Source organism: Trachypithecus francoisi, unplaced genomic scaffold (assembly GCF_009764315.1).
Source record: "Trachypithecus francoisi isolate TF-2019V2 unplaced genomic scaffold, Tfra_2.0 Lachesis_group5, whole genome shotgun sequence".
Lineage (NCBI taxonomy): Eukaryota > Metazoa > Chordata > Mammalia > Primates > Cercopithecidae > Trachypithecus > Trachypithecus francoisi.
This window is the reverse complement of record NW_022681470.1, coordinates 145580201-145600109: the sequence shown is the minus strand read 5'-3', so window position 1 is coordinate 145600109 and position 19909 is coordinate 145580201. Positions and strand designations below refer to the sequence as shown.

Here is a 19909-nt window from a genome sequence, read left to right as displayed (position 1 = left end):
TTCTGTGGGGTCGCCCCCCACTGAGGGCTGTGTGCGCCTGCCAGGCTGCAATCCCAATTGGGCCCAAAGCACTGGAAGGGGCTCATAGCCTGGGGCAAATCTTTTTTTTTTTTTTTTTTTGAGACGGAGTCTGGCTCTGTCACTCAGGCTGGAGTGCAGTGGCCGGATCTCAGCTCACTGCAACCTCCGCCTCCCAGGTTCACGCCACTCTCCTGCCTCAGCCTCCCGAGTAGCTGGGACTACAGGCGCCCGCCACCATGCCCAGCTCATTTTTTTTTTTTTTTTTTTGAGACAGAGTCTCGTTCTGTCGCCCAGGCTGGAGTGCAGTGGCCGGATCTCAGCTCACTGCAAGCTCCGCCTCCCGGGTTCACGCCATTCTCCTGCCTCAGCCTCCCGAGTAGCTGGGACTACAGGCGCCCGCCACCTCGCCTGGCTAGATTTTTGTATTTTTTAGTAGAGACGGGGTTTCACCGTGTTAGCCAGGATGGTCTCGATCTCCTGACCTCGTGATCCGCCCGTCTCGGCCTCCCAAGTGCTGGGATACAGGCTTGAGCCACCGCGCCCGGCCACCCAGCTCATTTTTTGTATTGTTTAGTAGAGACGGGGTTTCACCGGGTTAGCCAGGATGGTCTCGATCTCCTGACCTCGTGATCCGCCCGTCTCGGCCTCCCAAAGTGCTGGGATTACAGGCTTGAGCCACTGCACCCGGCCAACCTGGGGGCAAATGTTAAACAAACAAACAAAAAATGCGCATAAGTGTATAACTACAAACTGAGTGCTTAGAAAATGACAGCTGCCATATTGACTTCATCATCAGAAAACTGGCCTGATCCCTCCAGAGGTGGGGTGGGTGAGGTGAGCCCTCTCCGGAGCCGGGAGAGGTGAGCCCTTGTTCCTCCCCTCCAGGCTTGAGGGGCAGGGATTGCAACGGAGCCCAGGCAGGTGGTTCAGGGAGGAGGGGACCACGAACTCCTGACCCAGGGGGCGAGGACCTGCCACAAATTGGGAATTTAAACACTCACTGGGCATGGTGGCTCACGCCGGTTAAGTTCAGCACTTTGGGAGGCCGAGCTGGCCTGAATGCTTGAGCCCAGGAATTTAAACCAGCCTGGGCCACATAGTGAGACCCCCGTCTCAACAACAAAAAAATGCAAACAATTAGCTGGGTGTAGTGGCACAAACCTATAATCCCAGCTACTCGGGAGGCTGAGGCAGGAGAATCACTTGAACCCAGGGAGGCAGAGGCTGCAGTGAACTGAGATCAAGCCACTGCATTCCAGCCTTGGTGACAGAGTGAGACTCTGGCTCAATGAAATAAAATAACATAAACACACTGAGATGCAAGAAGGAAATTTTTTATTGCATTGAGGACTCTTCCAGAAGCCTGGTGGACCCACGTCTCCCTCCAGCCCCGAAGGTAGTGCAAAGCCTCTACTGCGTCCCCCACTTCCAGGTGGGTCTCCCCTCCTGCAGGGTCCATGGAGGAGGGGTAGGGTGGGGTGTGGGGGCCCAGAGGGGAGGCCCTGGGGGCAGAGGGAGTTCACTCCTGTTTAAACTGGAGCCCTGGGAGGGCCCAGCCGCACCTCTGGACAACACTCCAAGTCAGAGGATGGGGTGTGGCGGGGGCTCAGCTGTTAGCTCTGGGGTGTGGCTTCTTCCCCAAACCCCACCAAAGGCCCCCAGAGCCCAGGGAGAGACCATGGAGGGCAGGTGCAACCCCTGGCCTGCAGCACAGCTCTCAGAGCCCTCAGGCTCCCGGGGACAGAAACAAGTAACAAAGTGAGACCACGAGAGGAAAAGAATCCACAGTTGCTACAAAAAGCCCCACCCTCCCCAAGCACCCTGGTCAGCTGGGGACCGCCTCGGCCTTCACCCTTTTGGGGGGTCTGTTGGGGGCAGGGCTGGTGGGCCGCTCCCGTTTGGGGCTGGCGGGCTCTGAGCCGTTGTGCTGGGCGCAGGGCTCCTGCTTGGGACCGGCAGGGATAGAGCCGTTGATCCGGATGGGTGATTCCTCCTTGGGCTCCAGCTTGGGGGTAGGCGGGCGGGGCAGGGGCGGCAGCGCCCTCTCCAGCACGCGGGGGCCGTCCCAGGTGGGGATCTCCAGCCCCAGGTGCTTCATGAGCCGGGTCATGACCTCGTCGACGTAGCCGTGGATGCGGAGGTCAGCATGGCGGTCCTGCCGGGGGAGCAGGACGGGTCAGGCATGGGGGACAGAGGATGCACGGTGGCCCTGGGCAGGGGTGGGCTCAGACACCTACATGCTTGGTGGGCTGCAGGTTGACGATGACCAGGCGGCCCCCCCGGCGCTTGGTAGCCAGCGGCAGGTTCCCGCTGGGTCGGATCTGCAGTGATGTTCCCAGCGTGATGGACAGGTCGGCGTTCCTGGGGCCAGGGAGTGTGGGCTTAGCCTGATCCCTTCCCCAGCCCCGCTCCTGCCAACATCTTGAGCCAGCCCTGGGGTCTGGCTCACACCTAGGTCATCTGTGCTCACTGGGGCGGTCAAGGCCGGCCCCACTCCCGAATCAGCCTTTGGGATCCCACCCCGCCCTCCTCTGCTGTCCACTGGCAGGGTCATTGATCTGGACAGCGGGCCCTTAGACACTTCTTTTTTTTTTTTTTTTTTTTTTTTTTTTTTTGAGACGGAGTCTTGCTCTGCCACCCAGGCTGGAGTGCAGTGGCCGGATCTCAGCTCACTGCAAGCTCCGCCTCCCGGGTTTACGCCATTCTCCTGCCTCAGCCTCCGAGTAGCTGGGATTACAGGCGCCCGCCTCGTCGCCCGGCTAGTTTTTTGTATTTTTAAGTAGAGATAGAGTTTCACTGTATTAGCCAGGATGGTCTCGATCTCCTGACCTCGTGATCCGCCCGTCTCGGCCTCCCAAAGTGCTGGGATTACAGGCTTGAGCCACCGCGCCCGGCCTGCCCTTAGACACTTCTAAGGAGCATCACAGTGTGCTAAGAGCTTGGACGCCTAGGGTGGGACCCTGGCTCAGGCACCTCCCCGCTGGGCAGCACTGGATAGAGGAGACACCTGGCCGAAGCCTTGGTTTCCTTGTGCAGCACCCACCCAGAGCCATGGGGCGAGGAGTACGTGTGTGTATGCGCGCACGCAGCCCCTGGCCTGGCCCACCTCCTCCAGGTAGCCTCCCCTGCCTCTGAGCCAGAGCCACTGCCCCATGCTGGAGCTGGCTGTGTTTCTGCCGTCGCTCTGGCCCACCCCACCATGGGCTCCCTGGGTGGGGGTCAGACCTGCTGGCCTCATCGGCAAGTGCCAGGTCCCGGTCGGGCAGGGAGTCCTCCCAGTCTAGGATGGTGTCCCTCAGCTCCCCCCTGCAATGAGGAAGCCGAGGAGAGTTCACAGGGGCCTCGCAGCCTCCCCTGGAGCCCAGGGCATGGGTGGGGGTGGCTCACCTGCAGGCCCGCAGCCCCCTTGCCTTAGCCACGGTGCAGAGCCGGCCCGTGGCCTTCAGGCCCATGGTGCCCACGACTGTGTCCCGGACGTATTGCCTGCGTCGGGGAGGAAGGGGGAGGATGGGGCTGGGTCAGCCCCCGTGGGGGGTGACTCTCGCACTGTTTCTAGGGCGACGTTCTCCCAGGAAGGTGGGGGGTGGACAGGTCACCAGAACCAGCACCCAGCAACACGAACGAGGAGCCTTCCATGAATAACAGGCCAGGATGCTGCTCGGTGCCCACAGCACAGAAAACAAAGCAGGAAACTGTCCCAGACAAAGCTCGAGAGACAGGACCCTGCATGGGATCCCAGACCAGGAGAAACAGGAACCACTGGAGCATGGGGACAACAGGCCGAGTCTGGATTCAGGATTAGAGAAGGCGATGTCCACTTTACTTTTCCTGACTTTAATCGTTATACTGGGACAGGCGCAGTGGCTCATGCCTGTCATCCCAGCACTTTGGGAGGCCGAGGCAGGTGGATCATGAGGTCAGAAGTTCAGCACCAGCCTGGCCAATATGGTGCAATCCCATCTCTACTAAAAATACAAAAATTAGCCTGGTGTGGTGGCGGGCACCTGTAGTCCCAGTTACTCAGGAGGCTGAGGCAGAAGAATTGCTTGAACCCGGGAGCTGGAGGTTGCAGTGAGCCGAGATTGCGCCACTGCACTCCAGCCTGGGTGACAGAGCAAGACTCTGTCTCCAAAACAAGGAGAAACACAGAGATAAGAAGGCCCCCGGAGCTATAGGTCCAGGACCACCAAGGGTGGCTGGCTGCCATCAGCAGCCAGGAAAAGGCAGGAAAAATCCTCCACTACAGGTTGCAGAGGAGCATGGCCCTGCAGACACCTGGATTTTGGACTTCTGGCCCCCAGAACTGTCGCAAATTTCTATTGCTCTAGGCTGCTTATCTGCGGCAGGTTGCTATGGCAGTGCCAGGACACGGATGTACCCCCCAAGAAGGGAGGCATGACCCCCAAATCCCTCTAGGAGGCAGACATGCCCCTCAGATCCCTCCAGGAAGAAGGCATGACCCTCAGATCACCCCAGGAGGGAGGCATGGCCCCCAGATCCCTCCAGGAGGGAGGCGTGACCCCCAGATCCCTCCAGGAAGGTGGCATGGCCCCCAGATCCCTCCAGGAAGGAGGCATGGCCCCCAGATCCCTCCAGGAAGGAGGCATGCCCCCCAGATCCCTCCAGGAGGAAGGCATGACCCCCAGATCCCTCCAGGAAGGAGGCATGCCCCCCAGATCCCTCCAGGAGGAAGGCATGACCCCCAGATCCATCCAGGAGGAAGGCATGCCCCCCAGATCCCTCCAGGAGGGCCATATCCCAGTCCCCCCACATCCTCTGGGTCTCTGGGACAACAGATTCGACCCCCAACCCCTCTGGCAGAGCCCGCCCTGAGGGAGGGATGGCGGCTGCAAGGCTCACACCGTGCACCCGCCTGGGGGAAGCCTGGCAGAGCCTCTGCCCCTGCACCCAGGTGACACTCACGTCTTACACTTGGCACATTCTTCCACGAACATGTTCCCATGAAGCTCTGCCAATTTGTCCCTGTGGGAGAAGGAAGAGGCTCAATGGTGCGAAGGGCTCCCTGGATGCCCAGGCTTTGGGGCTGGTGCTAAGCCCCTCTACTCCAGGAAGGCTTCCCGGACTCCTCTCCCACAACGTTGATCAACTCCTTTCTGGCTCTTCTAGCTCCTGGCTCCACCACTCATCTGCTATGTGTCTCTGGGCAAGTGGCCGAACCTCTCTGAGCCCAAGGAATCATTAACCCCTGCGGCTGAACCCACCTTAGATAACAGGAAGCCCTTTCCACTCAGAAAATGCCCATCCCGTCCGACAGCATATGGGAACCTCTTGATGTCACCAGGTCAGAAGCACAGGAATTCCAATTCCCAGTTTATAATGGAAGACACCGAGGCAATGCGTGGCCCTGAAGCATGAGGTCCAATCCCAGCTTCACTTTATTCATTTATTTTATTTTATTTTATTTTATTTTTTGGGACAGAGTCTCACTCTGTCGCCCAGGCTGGAGTGCTGTGGTGCGATCTCAGCTCACTGCGAGCTCCGCCTCCCAGGTTCACGCCACTCTCCTGCCTCAGCCTCCCGAGTAGCTGGGACTACAGGCGCCCGCCACCATGCCCAGCTCATTTTTTATATTTTTTTTTAGTAGAGATGGGGTTTCACCATGTTGGCCAGGATGGTCTCAATCTCCTGACCTCATGATCCGCCTGCCTTGGCTTCCCAAAGTGCTGGGATTACAGGCGTGAGCCACCGCACCTGGCATTATTTATTTATTTAGAGATGGAGTTTTGCTCTTGTTGCCCACGTTGGAGTGCAATGGTGTGATCACAGCTCACCGCAACCTCAATGGCACAATCTTGGCTCACCACAACCTCTGCCTCTGGGGTTAAAGCGCGTCTCCTGCCTCAGCCTCCCCGGTAGCTGGGACTACAGGCATGCGCCACCACACCTGGCTAATTTTGTATTTTTAGTAGAGACAGGGTTTCTCCATGTTGGTCAGGCTGGTCTTGAACTCCCGACCTCAGGTGATCCGGCCACCTCACCCTACCCAAGTGCTGGGATGACAGGCGTGAGCCACTGCACCCAGTCCTCCTTTACTGTTTTTTTTTTTTCCGAGACAGAATTTTACTCTGTCGCCCTGGCTGGAGTGCAGTGGCGCGATCTTGGCTCACTACAACCTCCACCTCCCGGGTTCAAGCAAGTCTCCTGCCTCACCCTCCCGAGTAGCTGGGACTACAGGCATAAGCTACCACGTCTGGCTAATTTTTCTTTTTTTTTTTCTTTCTTTTTATTTTATTTTTGGGACAGAGTCTCACTCTGTCGCCCAGGCTGGAGTGCTGTGGTGCGATCTCAGCTCACTGCGAGCTCCGCCTCCCAGGTTCACGCCACTCTCCTGCCTCAGCCTCCCGAGTAGCTGGGACTACAGGCGCCCGCCACCATGCCCAGCTCATTTTTTATATTTTTTTTTAGTAGAGATGGGGTTTCACCAGGTTGGCCAGGATGGTCTCAATCTCCTGACCTCATGATCCGCCTGCCTTGGCTTCCCAAAGTGCTGGGATTACAGGCGTGAGCCGCTGCACCTGGCATTATTTATTTATTTAGAGATGGAGTTTTGCTCTTGTTGCCCACGTTGGAGTGCAATGGTGTGATCACAGCTCACCGCAACCTCAATGGCACAATCTTGGCTCACCACAACCTCTGCCTCTGGGGTTAAAGCGCGTCTCCTGCCTCAGCCTCCCCGGTAGCTGGGACTACAGGCATGCGCCACCACACCTGGCTAATTTTGTATTTTTAGTAGAGACAGGGTTTCTCCATGTTGGTCAGGCTGGTCTTGAACTCCCGACCTCAGGTGATCCGGCCACCTCACCCTACCCAAGTGCTGGGATGACAGGCGTGAGCCACTGCACCCAGTCCTCCTTTACTGTTTTTTTTTTTTCCGAGACAGAATTTTACTCTGTCGCCCTGGCTGGAGTGCAGTGGCGCGATCTTGGCTCACTACAACCTCCACCTCCCGGGTTCAAGCAAGTCTCCTGCCTCACCCTCCCGAGTAGCTGGGACTACAGGCATAAGCTACCACGTCTGGCTAATTTTTCTTTTTTTTTTTCTTTCTTTTTATTTTTATTTTTGAGATGGAGTCTCGCTCTGTTGCCCAGGCTGGAGTGCAGTGGCGCCATCTTGGCTCACTGCAACCTCCGCCTCCTGGGTTCAAGCAATTCTCCTGCCTCAGCCTCCTGAGTAGCTGGGACTACTGGCACCCGCCACCATGCCTGGCTAATTTTTCTTTTTGTTGAGATGGACTGGCTAATTTTTTGTATTTTTAGTAGAAAGGGGGTTTCACCGTTTCAGCCAGGATGGTCTTTATCTCCTGACCTCGTGATCTGCCTGCCTCAAGGCTGGGCACGGTGGCTCACGCCTGTAATCCCAGCACTTTGGGAGGCCGAGATGGGCGGATCACGAGGTCGGGAGATCGAGACCATCCTGGCTTACATAGTGAAACCCCGTCTCTACTAAAAAATACAAAAAAACTAGCCGGGCACAGTGGCGGGCGCCTGTAGTCCCAGCTACTCAGGAGGCTGAGCCAGGAGAATGGCGTAAACCCGGGAGGCGGAGCTTGCAGTGAGCTGAGATCCGGCCACTGCACTCCAGCCTGGGCGACAGAGCGAGACTCCGTCTCAAAAAAAAAAAAAAAAAAAGAGGCCGGGCGCGGTGGCTCAAGCCTGTAATCCCAGCACTTTGGGAGGCCGAGACGGGCGGATCACGAGGTCAGGAGATCGAGACCATCCTGGCTAACACGGTGAAACCCCGTCTCTACTAAAAATACAAAAACTAGCCGGGCGAGGTGGCGGGCGCCTGTAGTCCCAGCTACTCGGGAGGCTGAGGCAGGAGAATGGCGTAAACCCGGGAGGCGGAGCTTGCAGTGAGCTGAGATCCGGCCACTGCACTCCAGCCTGGGTGACAGAGCGAGACTCCGCCTCAAAAAAAAAAAAAAAAAAAAAAAGATCTGCCCACCTCAGCCTCCCAAAGTGCTGGGATTACAGGCATGAGCCACTGTGCCTGGCCTAATTTTTCTATTTTTAGTACAGATGGGGTTTCACCATGTGGCCAGGATGGTCTTGATCTCCTGACCTTGTGATCCACCCACCTCGGCCTCCCAAAGTACTGGGATTACAGGCACAAGTCACCATACTCAGCCCTCCTTTGCTTTTTTTTCTGAAGCAGAGTCTTGCTCTGTCGCCCAAGCTGGAGTGCAGTGGCACCATCTCGGCTCACTGCAACCTCTGCCTCCCGGGTTCAAGAGATTCTCCTGACTCAGCCTCCTGAGTAGCTGAGATTACAGGCGTGAGCCACCACGCCCAGCTAATTTTTGCATTCTTGGTAGAGATGGGGTTTCACTGTGTTGGCCAGGCTGGTCTCGAACTCTTGACCTCATGATCCACCCTCCTTGGCCACCCAAAGCGCTGGAATTACAGATGTGAGACACCATGCCGAGCCTCTCCTTTGCTTTTATAAGCAGAGAAAAATCTCTTCCTCACCCCTTACCGCTGGGTGCCCAGCTCCTTGTCTCAACAACTGACCTGGCTGTCACCGGCTGCTTCAGGGGTGAGACCCGGCAAAGAGGGGCAGGGGAGGGCCACACCTCTATTAGGAAATCAGCCTGCCCCAGAGCACAGGTTCACTTCACTGTCAGACACGTTTAGTGTCAGATTAATAAAGATGGAAATTAAAAACACAACAGGCCGGGCGCGATGGCTCACGCCTGTAATCCCAGCACTTTGGGAGGCTGTGGCAGGTGGATCACCTGACGTCAGGAGTTCAAGACCAGCCTGACCAACATGGAGAAACCCCGTCTCTGGCCGGGCGCAGTGGCTCAAGCCTATAATCTCAGCACTTTGGGAGGCCAAGGTGGGCGGATCACGAAGTCAGGAGATCGAGACCATCCTGGCTAACACAGTGAAAGCCCGTCTCTACTAAAAAATACAAAAAAAAACCTAGCCGGGCGAGGTGGCGGGCACCTGTAGTCCCAGCTACTTGGGAGGCTGAGGCAGGAAAATGGTGTGAACCCGGGAGGCAGAGCTTGCAGTCAGTGGAGATGGCGCCACTGCACTGCAGCCTGGGCGACAGAGCGAGACTCCGTCTCAAAAAAAAAAAACAAAAAAGAAACCCCGTCTCTACTAAAAATACAAAATTAGCTGGGTGCGGTGGCACCTGCCTTGTAATCCCAGCTACTCAGGAGGCTGAGGCAGGAGAATAGCTTGAACCCGGGAGGCTGAGCCGAGATTACGCCATTGCACTCCAGCCTGGGCAACAAGAGCGAAACATGGTCTCAAAAACAACAACAACAACAACAACAACAACAAACTGCAACTTCTAGACCCTGACAGCTCTGCTCTACTCGGCCCCATCCCAAGGGAAATTCTGCCTCTGGCCCCGGCGGGGACAGCTCTGAGCCATGGGGCTCAGAAATCTCCACACACTGGGCCAAGAAAGATCCAGAGAGCTCAGGGCTAGAATCTTACAGAACCAGGAAAAGGGGACTTTCCCCTAACAACGCAAACATGGTTTGTGGGGCCCCAGGTGCTTTCCTGGGGGGCGGGGCCCGGGTGTTACCTGGGGAAGCCTGAGCGCACATGGAGCCCGTCCACGTTCTGGCTGACCAGGAAGCGGAGGAGGCCCACGCGTTCCAGCTGCACCAGCGCCATGTGGGTCTGCGTGGGCCGTGCGTTCTCAAAGGTGGTGTCGAACTTGGGGGCCAGGCCTCGCTCCTCCATGGTCCAGACTCCGTGGGGACCCCTGAAGGTGGCAGGCCGGGAGAGATGGACAAGGAGAGGGGAACAGAAAAAGAGACAGGGAGCATCAGAGAGGCATAGAGAGAAAGTTGGAGAGACAGAAAATCAGGCGACAGAGAGAGACAGCGAGACAGAGAGAGGGAATCAGAAAGAGAGAAATAGAGAGTGAGTCGGAAGAACACAGAGAGGGGGATAGAACAAGACACAGACAGAGAGATAAAGAGTTAAAGACAAAGAAAGCAAGTCAGAGACAGAATTGGAGAGAGAAAGTGAGAGGGAGAGGCAGAGAGACAGATGAATTCACACCAAGGCAAAAATGACTTATTCTATTCAACCAACACTGCTGCCTCAATGAGCCGGGATGATGCCCACATGGACCCAAGCCCTGCCCTCCAGAAGCCCTTGATCTTGGGGGAGATATGTGGACACAGACCCTCTGGCCCCAAGAGTCAAGCCTGGACCAGAGGAGGTACCCGGGCCTGGGGAAGCTGGGGAAGCCCAGTGGAGGTGGTGGGTGCCCTGGGCTTCCCCAGGCCCAGGTTATCTCTTTTGGTCCAGGCTTGACTGGGCTTCCTGGAGGAGGCTGAGCAGTTTCTTGAAGGGTGAGAGGGAAGATCAGACAGAGGGGGTAAACAAAGGCCTGGTGCTGGGAAGAGCTGGGAAATGCAAGTGTTTTGGGGCTGCAGCAGGAGCAGGAGGGGCTGAAGTTGGAGAGGTGATTCAGGGCTAGGGCAGGAAGGGCTTTAGCTTCCAGCACAAGGTATTCAAAATTCTACACTGCCTGGCAATGGGGAGCCACAGCAGGTTATGGAAGAGGAGAAGGAGGAGAAATTCACACCTTGGAATTCTTTTTTTTTTTTTTTTTTGAGATGGAGTCTGGCTCTGTCACCCAGGCTGGAGTGCAATGGCACGATCTTGGCTAACTGCGACCTCCGCCTCCCGGGTTCAAGCGATTCTCCTGCCTCAGCCTCCCAAGCAGTTGGGATTACAGGTGCCCACCACCACGCCTGGCTACACTTGCAAATGTGAAAGACTACATTTCCCAGCATTCCTTGCAGCCAGATGTGATCAGGCAACCGTGTTCTGGCCAGTGGGGTGAGTGGAATGCTGGTTGTGACAGGGACACATCTTTGTTTTGTTTTGTTTGTTTGTTTTTAGACGGAGCCTCACTCTGTCGCCCAGGCTGGAGTGCAGTGATGTGATCTCGACTCATTGCCTCCACCTCCCAGGTTCAAGAGATTCTCCTGCCTCAGCCTCCCAAGTAGCTGGGACTACAGATGTGTGCCACCACACCTGGCTAATTTTTGTATTCTTAGTAGACACGGGGATTCACCATATTGGCCAGGCTGGTCTGGAACTCCTGACCTTGTGATCCCCCACGCCCAGCCAAGGGACACATCTTATAGGGAGGGGTGTTCCCCCTCCCCAGTACCCAGGACACATCCAGGAGAAAAGCAGATGGATGGGTTCTAATTCCCAGATGTGTGTGGCTCGCAGGGAAGCCCCTGGCAGCCTGGTGGGCCTGGCCTCGAATTCCCCTGCACACTCACAGACCTGAAGTCGGGAATGCCAGAGGCAGTGCTGATACCAGCACCCGTGTGGAACACCACATTGGAAGACTGCCAGACCAGCCTCGCCAGCTCCCACACCTTCCGCTCCAGCTCCTCCGGGGGGTCGAAGATCTGTGGGGGAGAGAGCAGACGGAGGGGTCAAAACAGTTCCCCGAGTGGCAAGGCCACACACAAGCCACAGGCTAAGCTGTCCCTGTCTTGCCTGAGGGAGGAAAACGGATTGGAAAAGGCAGCTTGTCCTCATGCCCCTCCTCTGCCTACAACCTTCCATGACTCCCACTTGCCTTGTCAAAGCCCTAGCCCTCCCCACAGCCCACCAGGCCCTGCACTACCTCCCCTGCCCCCTCCCTGCCCTCTTCTCCTCCCTCTCCCCGCCTCACTCTGCTCCAGCCACACAGATCTCCTCCCTGTTCCTCCATCACACCAGGCACAGTCCTGCGTAAGGCCACATCGTTGAATGCTCTTCCCCCAGATACCCACATGGCTCCCTCCCTCACCTCCTGTAACTTGTGGCTCAGATGCCACTTCAGTGACAGTGACGCTCCCCTGGGCCACCTGGTTTCCATGCAACCCCTAGTCAGTCTCTCTTACTAGAAAGAGGGGTTTTTAATCTGTCTTGTTCCTGGCTGTGGTCCTAGTACCTAGAAAGTGCCTGACCCACGGTAGGTACTCCATAAATGTTGGTAAAGTGACTAACAGGCCGGGCGTGGTGGCTCACGCCTGTAATCCCAGCACTTTGGGAGGCCAAGGTGGGTGGATCACTTGAGGTCAAGAGTTCGAGACCAGACTGGCCAACAGGGTGAAACCTCGCCTCTACTAAAAACACACAAATTAGCTGGGTGTGGTGGCAGGCGCCTGTAATCTCATCTACTCTACCGAGGAGGCTGAGGCAGGAGAATCACTTGAACCTGGGAGGCGGAGGTTGCAGTGAGCCGAGATCGTGCCACTGCACTCTAGCCTGGGCGACACAGAAACTCCATCTCAATAATAATAATAATAATAAAAAAAAAAAAAAAAAAATAATAATAATAATAAAGTGACTAATAGCAGCATGAAGAGTGGGGCTTCTGGACGGGGGCACACCATCGGCGCTCATTAAATGCATGATACAGAATGCATGGGCCAGCCTTTATGGAATGGGGCCATCTTCCCCTCCTTTGCAGAAACGATGGAGATGGAGACCCAGAAGGCAGACGACTTCCCCAAAGTACCACAGTGCGCGGAGGGGGCAGCCGATCCCTCCACTTCCCCTCCGAGTGGCTGGAGGGATCTTTCTGGCACATTGTGTCCAGGCCCCTCACCAGGGCAAAACCCTTCCCCATTACCCTCAGGATAAAGTACCAACTCCTCAGCCTGGCATTTGAGCCCCGTCCTGGCCCGACTCTGGAAACCTCCCAGGCCTAATCGTTCTCCAAATGTGTTTATTCCCACCTCCCTGCCTTTGCGCCTGTCGTCCCCTCCTCCTGGAACTACATCCACTCTCTCCCCCATCAGCCCCGACAGGGTGGCCACAGAGTTGGGCGTGTTCGCGTCCCCGGGCGCGCAGGGGCGTCACTTCCCGCCCCTTCCTCACTGGGAAGTCCCTCCCATGGTCTAGCCTCAGTGCCTCCTGATATTCCCACAATGCCCCGCGGCCCCGGGGCGCGAAGCTCGGGGCCCTCGGACGCGCTCACCTCAGGGAGGCCGCACTTGCCCTTGTCCGCGTACGGCGACAGCCCCGCCGCATAATTCACCGACATCCTCGCCTGCCGCAAGGGAACAATAAAGTTTCCCTTGTTGAGGCCGCTTCCGCCGGAAGCGGGGCGGGGCGGGGAAGAAGGAGGAACCACGTTCCCGTCCTGCGCACCCGGCCTCCCACGGCAAGGCGCATGCGCCTCGTGCTGACGCCGCAGGCGCCATATTAATTACTGTCGGAAGGAAGACTGCCTCTTTGCATGCAGGCGTCCGCAAAGGCTTGGGAAGAGGCTGCCCTGTGACACGGGCGGGAAATTGGGGCGGCCACCTACGTGACAGTTCTCCAGTCACCTCTAAAATGAGGGACACAGGCTATCGGTGCCCCCACAACCCCTTTTACGGATTAGTAAATTCCCTAAGGACAGAGCCGGACAGCAGGGACCCCAGTCCAAGGATTTTGAATGGCACTCAGAGTTATCAGAGTATCTTTTTTTTTGGTTTTTGGTTTTTTTTTTTTTGTGAGGCGGAGCTTCGCTTTGTGGCCCAGGCTGGAGTGCAGTGGAGCGATTTCGGTTCACTGCAACCTCCGCCTCTCGGGTTCAAGCGATTCTCCTGCCTCAGCCTCCCTAGTAGCTGGGATTACAGGCGCCCGCCACCACGCCCAGCAAATTTTTGTATTTTTTAGTAGAGACGGAGTTTCACCATGTTAGTCAGGCTGGTCCCGAACTCCTGACCTCAGGTGATCCGCCGGCCTCGGCCTCCTAAAGTGCTGGGATTACAGGCCTGAGCCACTGCGCCTGGCCAGGTTATTTGACTATCATCCAACTGGAGGTTCTGCGTTCTGCAGGACAGGTCCTGCTCAAGGTCAATGGGGCTGGTGGCCTGGAGGACTCATTTAAGAATCGTGTGTCGAGTACCTACTTTGAACAAAGGTGGTACCATCTATGCCCTGGTGGCTGGGGGTGGACACAAACATGTGACCAGGTAATGGTGACATGGTGTGGTTGGGGTGCAATGGGTGACAAAGAGAGCACAGGGCAATGAGGGGGCTCACAGGAGGCACCTGACCCAGGCTGCGGGCATCCGGGAGGGCTTCCTGGAGGAGGAGATGTTGTAGCAAAGATCTAAAGAGTGCATGAGCCAGATAGAGCCGGTTGGGGGGTGACATGAAGTACAGAAAGAATGTTCCTGGTCAGGGGAACAGCAAGTGCAAAGGCTGAGAAGAGAGGAAGAGCATGGCTCCTTCCAGAAACTGAAATCAGTCCAGTGATGACAGGGAAGATCGTGGGTGTCTTCCCGCCAGAGCCAGTTGGCCAACAGGCAGTCCGCTGCCAGCCTGTCTCCTCCCTCGGCTCATCCTCGGCCCCCTGGGGCGGCCGCCCGCTCAGAGCCGATCAGGTGTCAGAGTGGAGCAGCTGGAGCTGCTCGTGGCCCAGCTGGGAGTGGGTAACCGGAGCCGGCAGTGGGCACTTTGGCCGGGAGCTCGGGGCACTGGAGCTGCAGGAGGTAGGGGAGGAAGGAGGTGGGAGAGGCCCAGGATGGAGGATCCCCTTAGGGTCCCAAGCCCCTGAGCCCTTGTGTGTGGGAGAAAGAAGCTGTGCTGGGTCCCAGCCAGGCTTCAGAGCTACCCGGGTACCCTGACACACACATGCACTCCTTCACCCACGCACTTCGCACTTGCCGGCCTGTGCCCTGCCTAGCTTCCTCCAAGGCGGGTGCTCAACATCCCACCCGGCCATGAGGCCCTTCTTATTTACCATCACCTCTTCCAGCAAGCAGCTCCCTAAATTTAGCAGGCATTTTTCCCTCCCCCGAGCCCACGGATTGTCTTCTCCCAAGCAGCCTGTGAACTCCTCTGTTGGGTGTCTTATTACCCCCTGCTTTGGGTGTGATTGACTCCTTCAGTCAGAGGTAGAAGAAGAAAGGGTAGGTAGTGAGTGAATGGGTACTGGTGGAGGGGTAAATGAATGGATGAGTGGGTGGATGGATTGGGGGGCGAGTAGATGGATTGGTGGTTCGGTAGATGGATGATGGATGGATGGATGGATGGTTGGATGGATGGATCGATCCATGGATCCATGGATGGATGGGTGGATGAATGGATGGACTGGTGGGTGGGTGGGTGGATGGATGGATGGATAAGTGGATGGATGAGTGGATGGGTAGGTGGGTGGATGGGGGGATGATTGGGTGGGCAGATGGATGGATGGATGAATGGATGGATGCGCGGATGGATGGATGGGTGGTTGGGTGGATGGATGAAGGGATGAATAAGTGGATGGATGGGCAGATGAGTGGATGGATGAATGGTGGGAGTTGGTAGGTGTTTGGGCGGGTGGATGGATGTGTGGGTGAAACCTGATTAAAGGGTGATGAAGAACCATGAGAACACAAATTGGGTGGGTGAGTTTGTGGGTGGTGGCCAGTGAGTGGGTGTACAGTGCTTAGGTGGGAGAATGGATGCCCAGGTGAGTGCATAGGTGGTAACTGGGTAGAAGGGTGGCTTGGAGAATTCGCAAGTAGGTAGGTGGACAGATAGAGGCCATCCCAACCCCTACTCCCTGGTAAGAGGCAAATACAGATTCTCCATCACAGAGATCCCTTTCAGACATAGGGCCTCACAGTCACACCCCTCAAAAAACACACCCCCTCGAGATAATCCTGCCTGACATCCGTGCCTGCACATGCGGAACATAGAACGGGCCCAGGTGGACAGATGGGCACCCATGCACGTGCCCCACGCTCACGTCACACACATGCATGCAGCCATCGCCCTAGACCTCCACCCACTATGGATGAATTGCTGTCACATGGAGGTTCCCTCTGATTATCTAGCAAACATGCCTCTATGCTGAGAGCCCTCAGCCCTGGCTTCAGTCCCCAGGGAGCCCCCGACTGCTGCAAAAGACAGAATCAGCCCAGACCCTTCCAGCCCATGGAGCCAGGGGTGAGGCAGAGGAAGAGACCCAGCCAGGGTAGGCGGGAACCCAATTTGGGGAGTTAGATCTCTGCTTGGGAACGAGAGGCAAAGCTGATCAGAGCAAGGGATTTTGGTAACTGGATTTTGAAGGATGAGTAGGAGTTCTGAGAAGAAAAAGGAAACCATTCTAGGGAGAAATAACTGCACAGAGAGAAAAGTTAGATCAGAGAAGGCTTGATCTGTTTGGACAACAGGAAATACCAGTGAGATGCATTTATGGAGCCCCTCATGTTTGGCCAGGCTCTATGTAGGGACCATACTGAAAACTGACCATGAGTTGCTCAAGAAAGGATCGTTTCTCTCGTTTTATAGATGAAGGGAATAAAAACAGAGAGGGCGCCGGGCGCGGTGGCTCAAGCCTGTAATCCCAGCACTTTGGGAGGCCGAGACGGGTGGATCATGAGGTCAGGAGATCGAGACCATCCTGGCTAACACGGTGAAACCCCGTGTCTACTAAAAATACAAAAAAAAAACCTAGCCGGGCGAGGTGGCGGGCGCCTGTAGTCCCAGCTACTCGGGAGGCTGAGGCACGAGAATGGCGTAAAACCCGGGAGGCGGAGCTTGCAGTGAGCTGAGATCCGGCCACTGCACTCCAGCCCGTGCGACAGAGCAAGACTCCGTCTCAAAAAAAACAGAGAGGGCAAGTAACCTGCCAAAGGACACACAGCAGGTAGGAGATACAGCAGGTCTGTGTCTTGCTCTAGGGGCAGGACTGGTCAGGGAGGAGGAAGTGGCCCTTTTGAGGAGGGAGAGGCGAGGGACCCTGCCGCCCACCAGGACTGGTGTCCCTCACCTTACCCCCACCCTTGACCTTCCTCAGGTGGCCTGGGAAGAGGAGAAACGCAGGGCACCGACCATGAAGACTCTCAGGGCACGATTTAAGAAGACAGAGGTGAGTGTGAGGCCCTAGATGCTGGATACACGCCCCCCCCCCCCCCACCGAACTTCAGGCTTCTGTCTCCTGGGGCTTGGCTGAAGACCATCCCTTTCATTCCAGTACCCACCTCTTCTCCTTTCCTCTCTGCTGCCCCCTAGGGTCCTGACCTCCCCACTGCTCCCCGTACAAGCTTTGCAGCCCAGGCCTTTGCCGGGCCCTAGTCTGCTCCCCATGGAATACCTTCTCCCTGCATTGCCACCTATCAGACCCTCCTCATCACAGTTTGGCCCCAGTACCACCTCCCCATCCAATCTTCGCTCTCCCCGGCCACAGTGACCCCTTGCTTTCCCAAGGACCCACTTTCCCGTGGACCTTGATCTTTTGCTTTGGAGTGTGTGTACTCAGCACATATTTAGATAGCAGGCGCTGTTCCAGGCACCGGGGAATCAGCCAGGGAATAGGGCAGGCAAAAATCCTTGCCCTCGTGGAGCCGACCACTGAGTACGGGAGATGAACATGAAACAAGATAAATACGTGACAATGTGTATTTTGTGTCGCGAAGACAGACAAAACAGGAAAAGGGAATTGAAGCATCCAGGGCAGGGGAGGTGGCTGCAGTTTTTAAGAGGGTGGCCAGGGAAGGCTTCCCAGAGAAGGTGACATTGGAGCAAAGACTGGAAAGGGAAGGGGAGAGCTGGGCATGGTGACTCATGACTGTAATCCCAGCACTTTGAGAAACCGAGGCAGGCAGATCACTTGAGGTCAGGAGTTCAAGACCAGCCTGGCCAACATGGTGAAACTTTGTTTCTACTAAAAATACAAATATTAGCTGGGTGTGGTGGCGGGCACCTGTAATCCCAGCTACTCTGAGCCCAGGGTGGGGTGAGGCAGGAGAATTGCTTGAGCCCGGGAGGTGGAGGTTGCAGTGAGCCGAGATTGTGCCATTGCACTGCAGCCTGGGCAACAGAGTGAGACTCAATCTCAAAAATAAAAAAAAAAAAAAAGAAGGGGAAGGAGAGTAGGGGAGGGAGTTTGCAGGAATTGCATTCCAAGTGGCTGGAACAGCCAGTTGAAAGGCCATGAGGTAGATCCAGCTATCTTCTCTTTCATCCGTGTCTTCAGCTATGAACTCCTGGAAAGACATGCTTCTTCCTCCGTCATCCCCACTCCCTCTCAGCCCCCCAAGTCCCTGTGGTGGACAGTTCAGGGCACAGATGGAGAGGATGACAGGGAGGGCTCACATCCAGGGACAGGCAGTCAGCCTTCCTGAGCACCTCTTTGTGCCTGGCCTGGGTGGGCAAACTTGACTTGGAGCCTTTAATTTTCCCATCATGGAATACAACCTCCCCAACCGGTGCGACCTGGAGAAATCAGGGAGTCTGCCTGGAGGAGGCAGCGCCGGAGCAGAGCCTGGAAGAATAGGGAGGATTTAGAGAAGTGAAGGCAGGCATGTGAGGAGCGGGGCACGGACCCGTGTGGGGACAGATTCGGAGGCTGGACCAGGTCTGCTTGATTCACGGGCATGACAGGCAGATTCTTTTGGCAGGAGCAGAGAATGTGAGTGAGTGGGAGCTCAGGATCTTTGAAAGCCATTTTTGCAAAGTCAAAAAGAGAGGCCTGTGGAACAAACCTGGATTTCATTTTTTATTTTATTTTATTTTGTTTTTTTTTTTTTTTTTTTTTTTTTTGAGGCGGAGTCTCGCTCTGTCGCCCGGACTGGACTGCAGTGGCCGGATCTCAGCTCACTGCAAGCTCCGCCTCCCGGGTTTACGCCATTCTCCTGCCTCAGCCTCCGAGTAGCTGGGACTACAGGCGCCCGCCACCTCACCCGGCTAGTTTGTATTTTTAGTAGAGACGGGGTTTCACCGTGTTAGCCAGGATGGTCTCGATCTCCTGACCTCGTGATCGCCCGTCTCGGCCTCCCAAAGTGCTGGGATTACAGGCTTGAGCCACCGCGCCCGGCCTTATTTTATTTTTGAGACGGAGTTTCCCTCTTGTCGCCTAGGCTGGAGTGCAGTGGCTCAATCTCGGCTCACTGCAAACTCCACCTCACAGGTTCAAGTGATTCTCTTGCCTCAGCCTCCTGAGTAGCTGGGATTGCAGGCATGCATGCAGGCATCCCAGTAGGGGTCTCACTACTATGCCCGGCTAATTTTGTATTTTTAGTAGAGGCAGGATTTCACCATGTTGGCCAGGCTGGTCTTGAACTCCTGACCTCAGGTCATCCACCTGCCTTAGTCTCCCAAAGTGCTGGGATTACAGGCATAAGCCACCACGCCTGGTCCAGTTTTTTTTTTTTTTTTTTTTTTTTTTTAAGACAGAGTCTCTTTCTGTCACCGGGCTGGAGTGCAATGGTGCTATCTCAGCCTACTGCAGCCTCCAACTCCTGGGCTCAAACGATCCTCCTGCCTCAGCCTCCCAAAGTGCAGAGACTACAGGCATGCATCACCACACTGGGCTAATTTTTATTTTTTGTAGAGGTGTGTTGCCCAGGCTAGTCTTAAACTCCTGGCCTCAAGCAATCCTCCTACCTCCTACCCAAAGTGGTGGGATTACAGGCGTGAGCCACTGCACCCAGCCAAGCCTGGGATAGAATCAGGTGGCTCTGAGATCAGATTCTTCCTCTGTCCCTGGTGTCCTGGGTAACTCTGGGCATGTCATGACCCCTCTGTGGCTTCCTTCAGTTGTTTGGGTTCATTTTATTTATTTTTGAGACTGAGTCACACTGTTGCTGAGGCTGGGGTGCAGTGGCATGATCTCTGCTCACTGCAACCTCCGCCTCCTGGGTTCAAGCAATTCTCCTGCCTCAGCCTCCCAAATAGCTGAGACTACAGGCATCCGCCACCATGGCTGGCTATTTTTTTGTATTTTTAGTAGAGACAGGGTTTCACTATGTTGGTCAGGCTGGTCTCAAACTCCTGACCTCGGGTGATCCGCCCACCTCGGCCTCCCAAAAGGTTGCCATTACAGGCATGAGCCATTACAGACATGCCTGGCCCTAAGTTTTTTTTTTTTTTTTTTTAATAGATGGGGTCTCACTGTG

The 19909-nt window shown here is 55.9% G+C and overlaps 2 protein-coding genes across 15 annotated transcripts in view; one reads left to right on the top strand and one right to left on the bottom strand.

Moving 5' to 3' along the window:
• Positions 1–1339: 1339 nt before the first annotated feature.
• SIRT6 (sirtuin 6) lies at positions 1340–13146 on the bottom strand. 7 transcript variants are annotated; one of them, XM_033196851.1, is made up of 8 exons: positions 13009–13146; positions 11319–11446; positions 9586–9768; positions 4945–5004; positions 3409–3504; positions 3247–3327; positions 2259–2382; positions 1340–2176 (listed from the first exon to the last, which is right to left on the bottom strand). In XM_033196851.1, exons 1-8 carry the CDS (start codon positions 13072–13074, stop codon positions 1847–1849), a joined length of 1068 nt encoding a protein of 355 aa, XP_033052742.1. In that variant the 5' UTR covers positions 13075–13146; the 3' UTR covers positions 1340–1846. The 7 variants fall into 7 exon arrangements, with proteins under 7 accessions (XP_033052742.1, XP_033052743.1, XP_033052741.1 ...); XM_033196852.1 differs by lacking the exon at positions 13009–13146 and adding an exon at positions 12767–12885; XM_033196850.1 differs by lacking the exon at positions 13009–13146 and adding an exon at positions 11833–11988.
• A 566-nt stretch (positions 13147–13712) lies between these two features.
• The window catches only part of ANKRD24 (ankyrin repeat domain 24), a 48266-nt gene continuing 42069 nt past the window's right edge, over positions 13713–19909 (top strand). For 3 of the 8 annotated variants that reach the window (XM_033196818.1, XM_033196815.1, XM_033196813.1), the window contains exons 1-2: positions 13713–13993; positions 16810–16881. In XM_033196818.1, the coding sequence (XP_033052709.1) occupies positions 16846–16881 (36 nt within the window). In that variant the 5' untranslated portion in view covers positions 13713–13993; positions 16810–16845. Of the gene's footprint in view, positions 13994–14851; positions 14936–16301; positions 16325–16628; positions 16660–16809; positions 16882–19909 lie in introns of those variants that run through there. The other 5 variants (XM_033196811.1, XM_033196809.1, XM_033196814.1 and 2 more) reach the window with 3 other exon arrangements.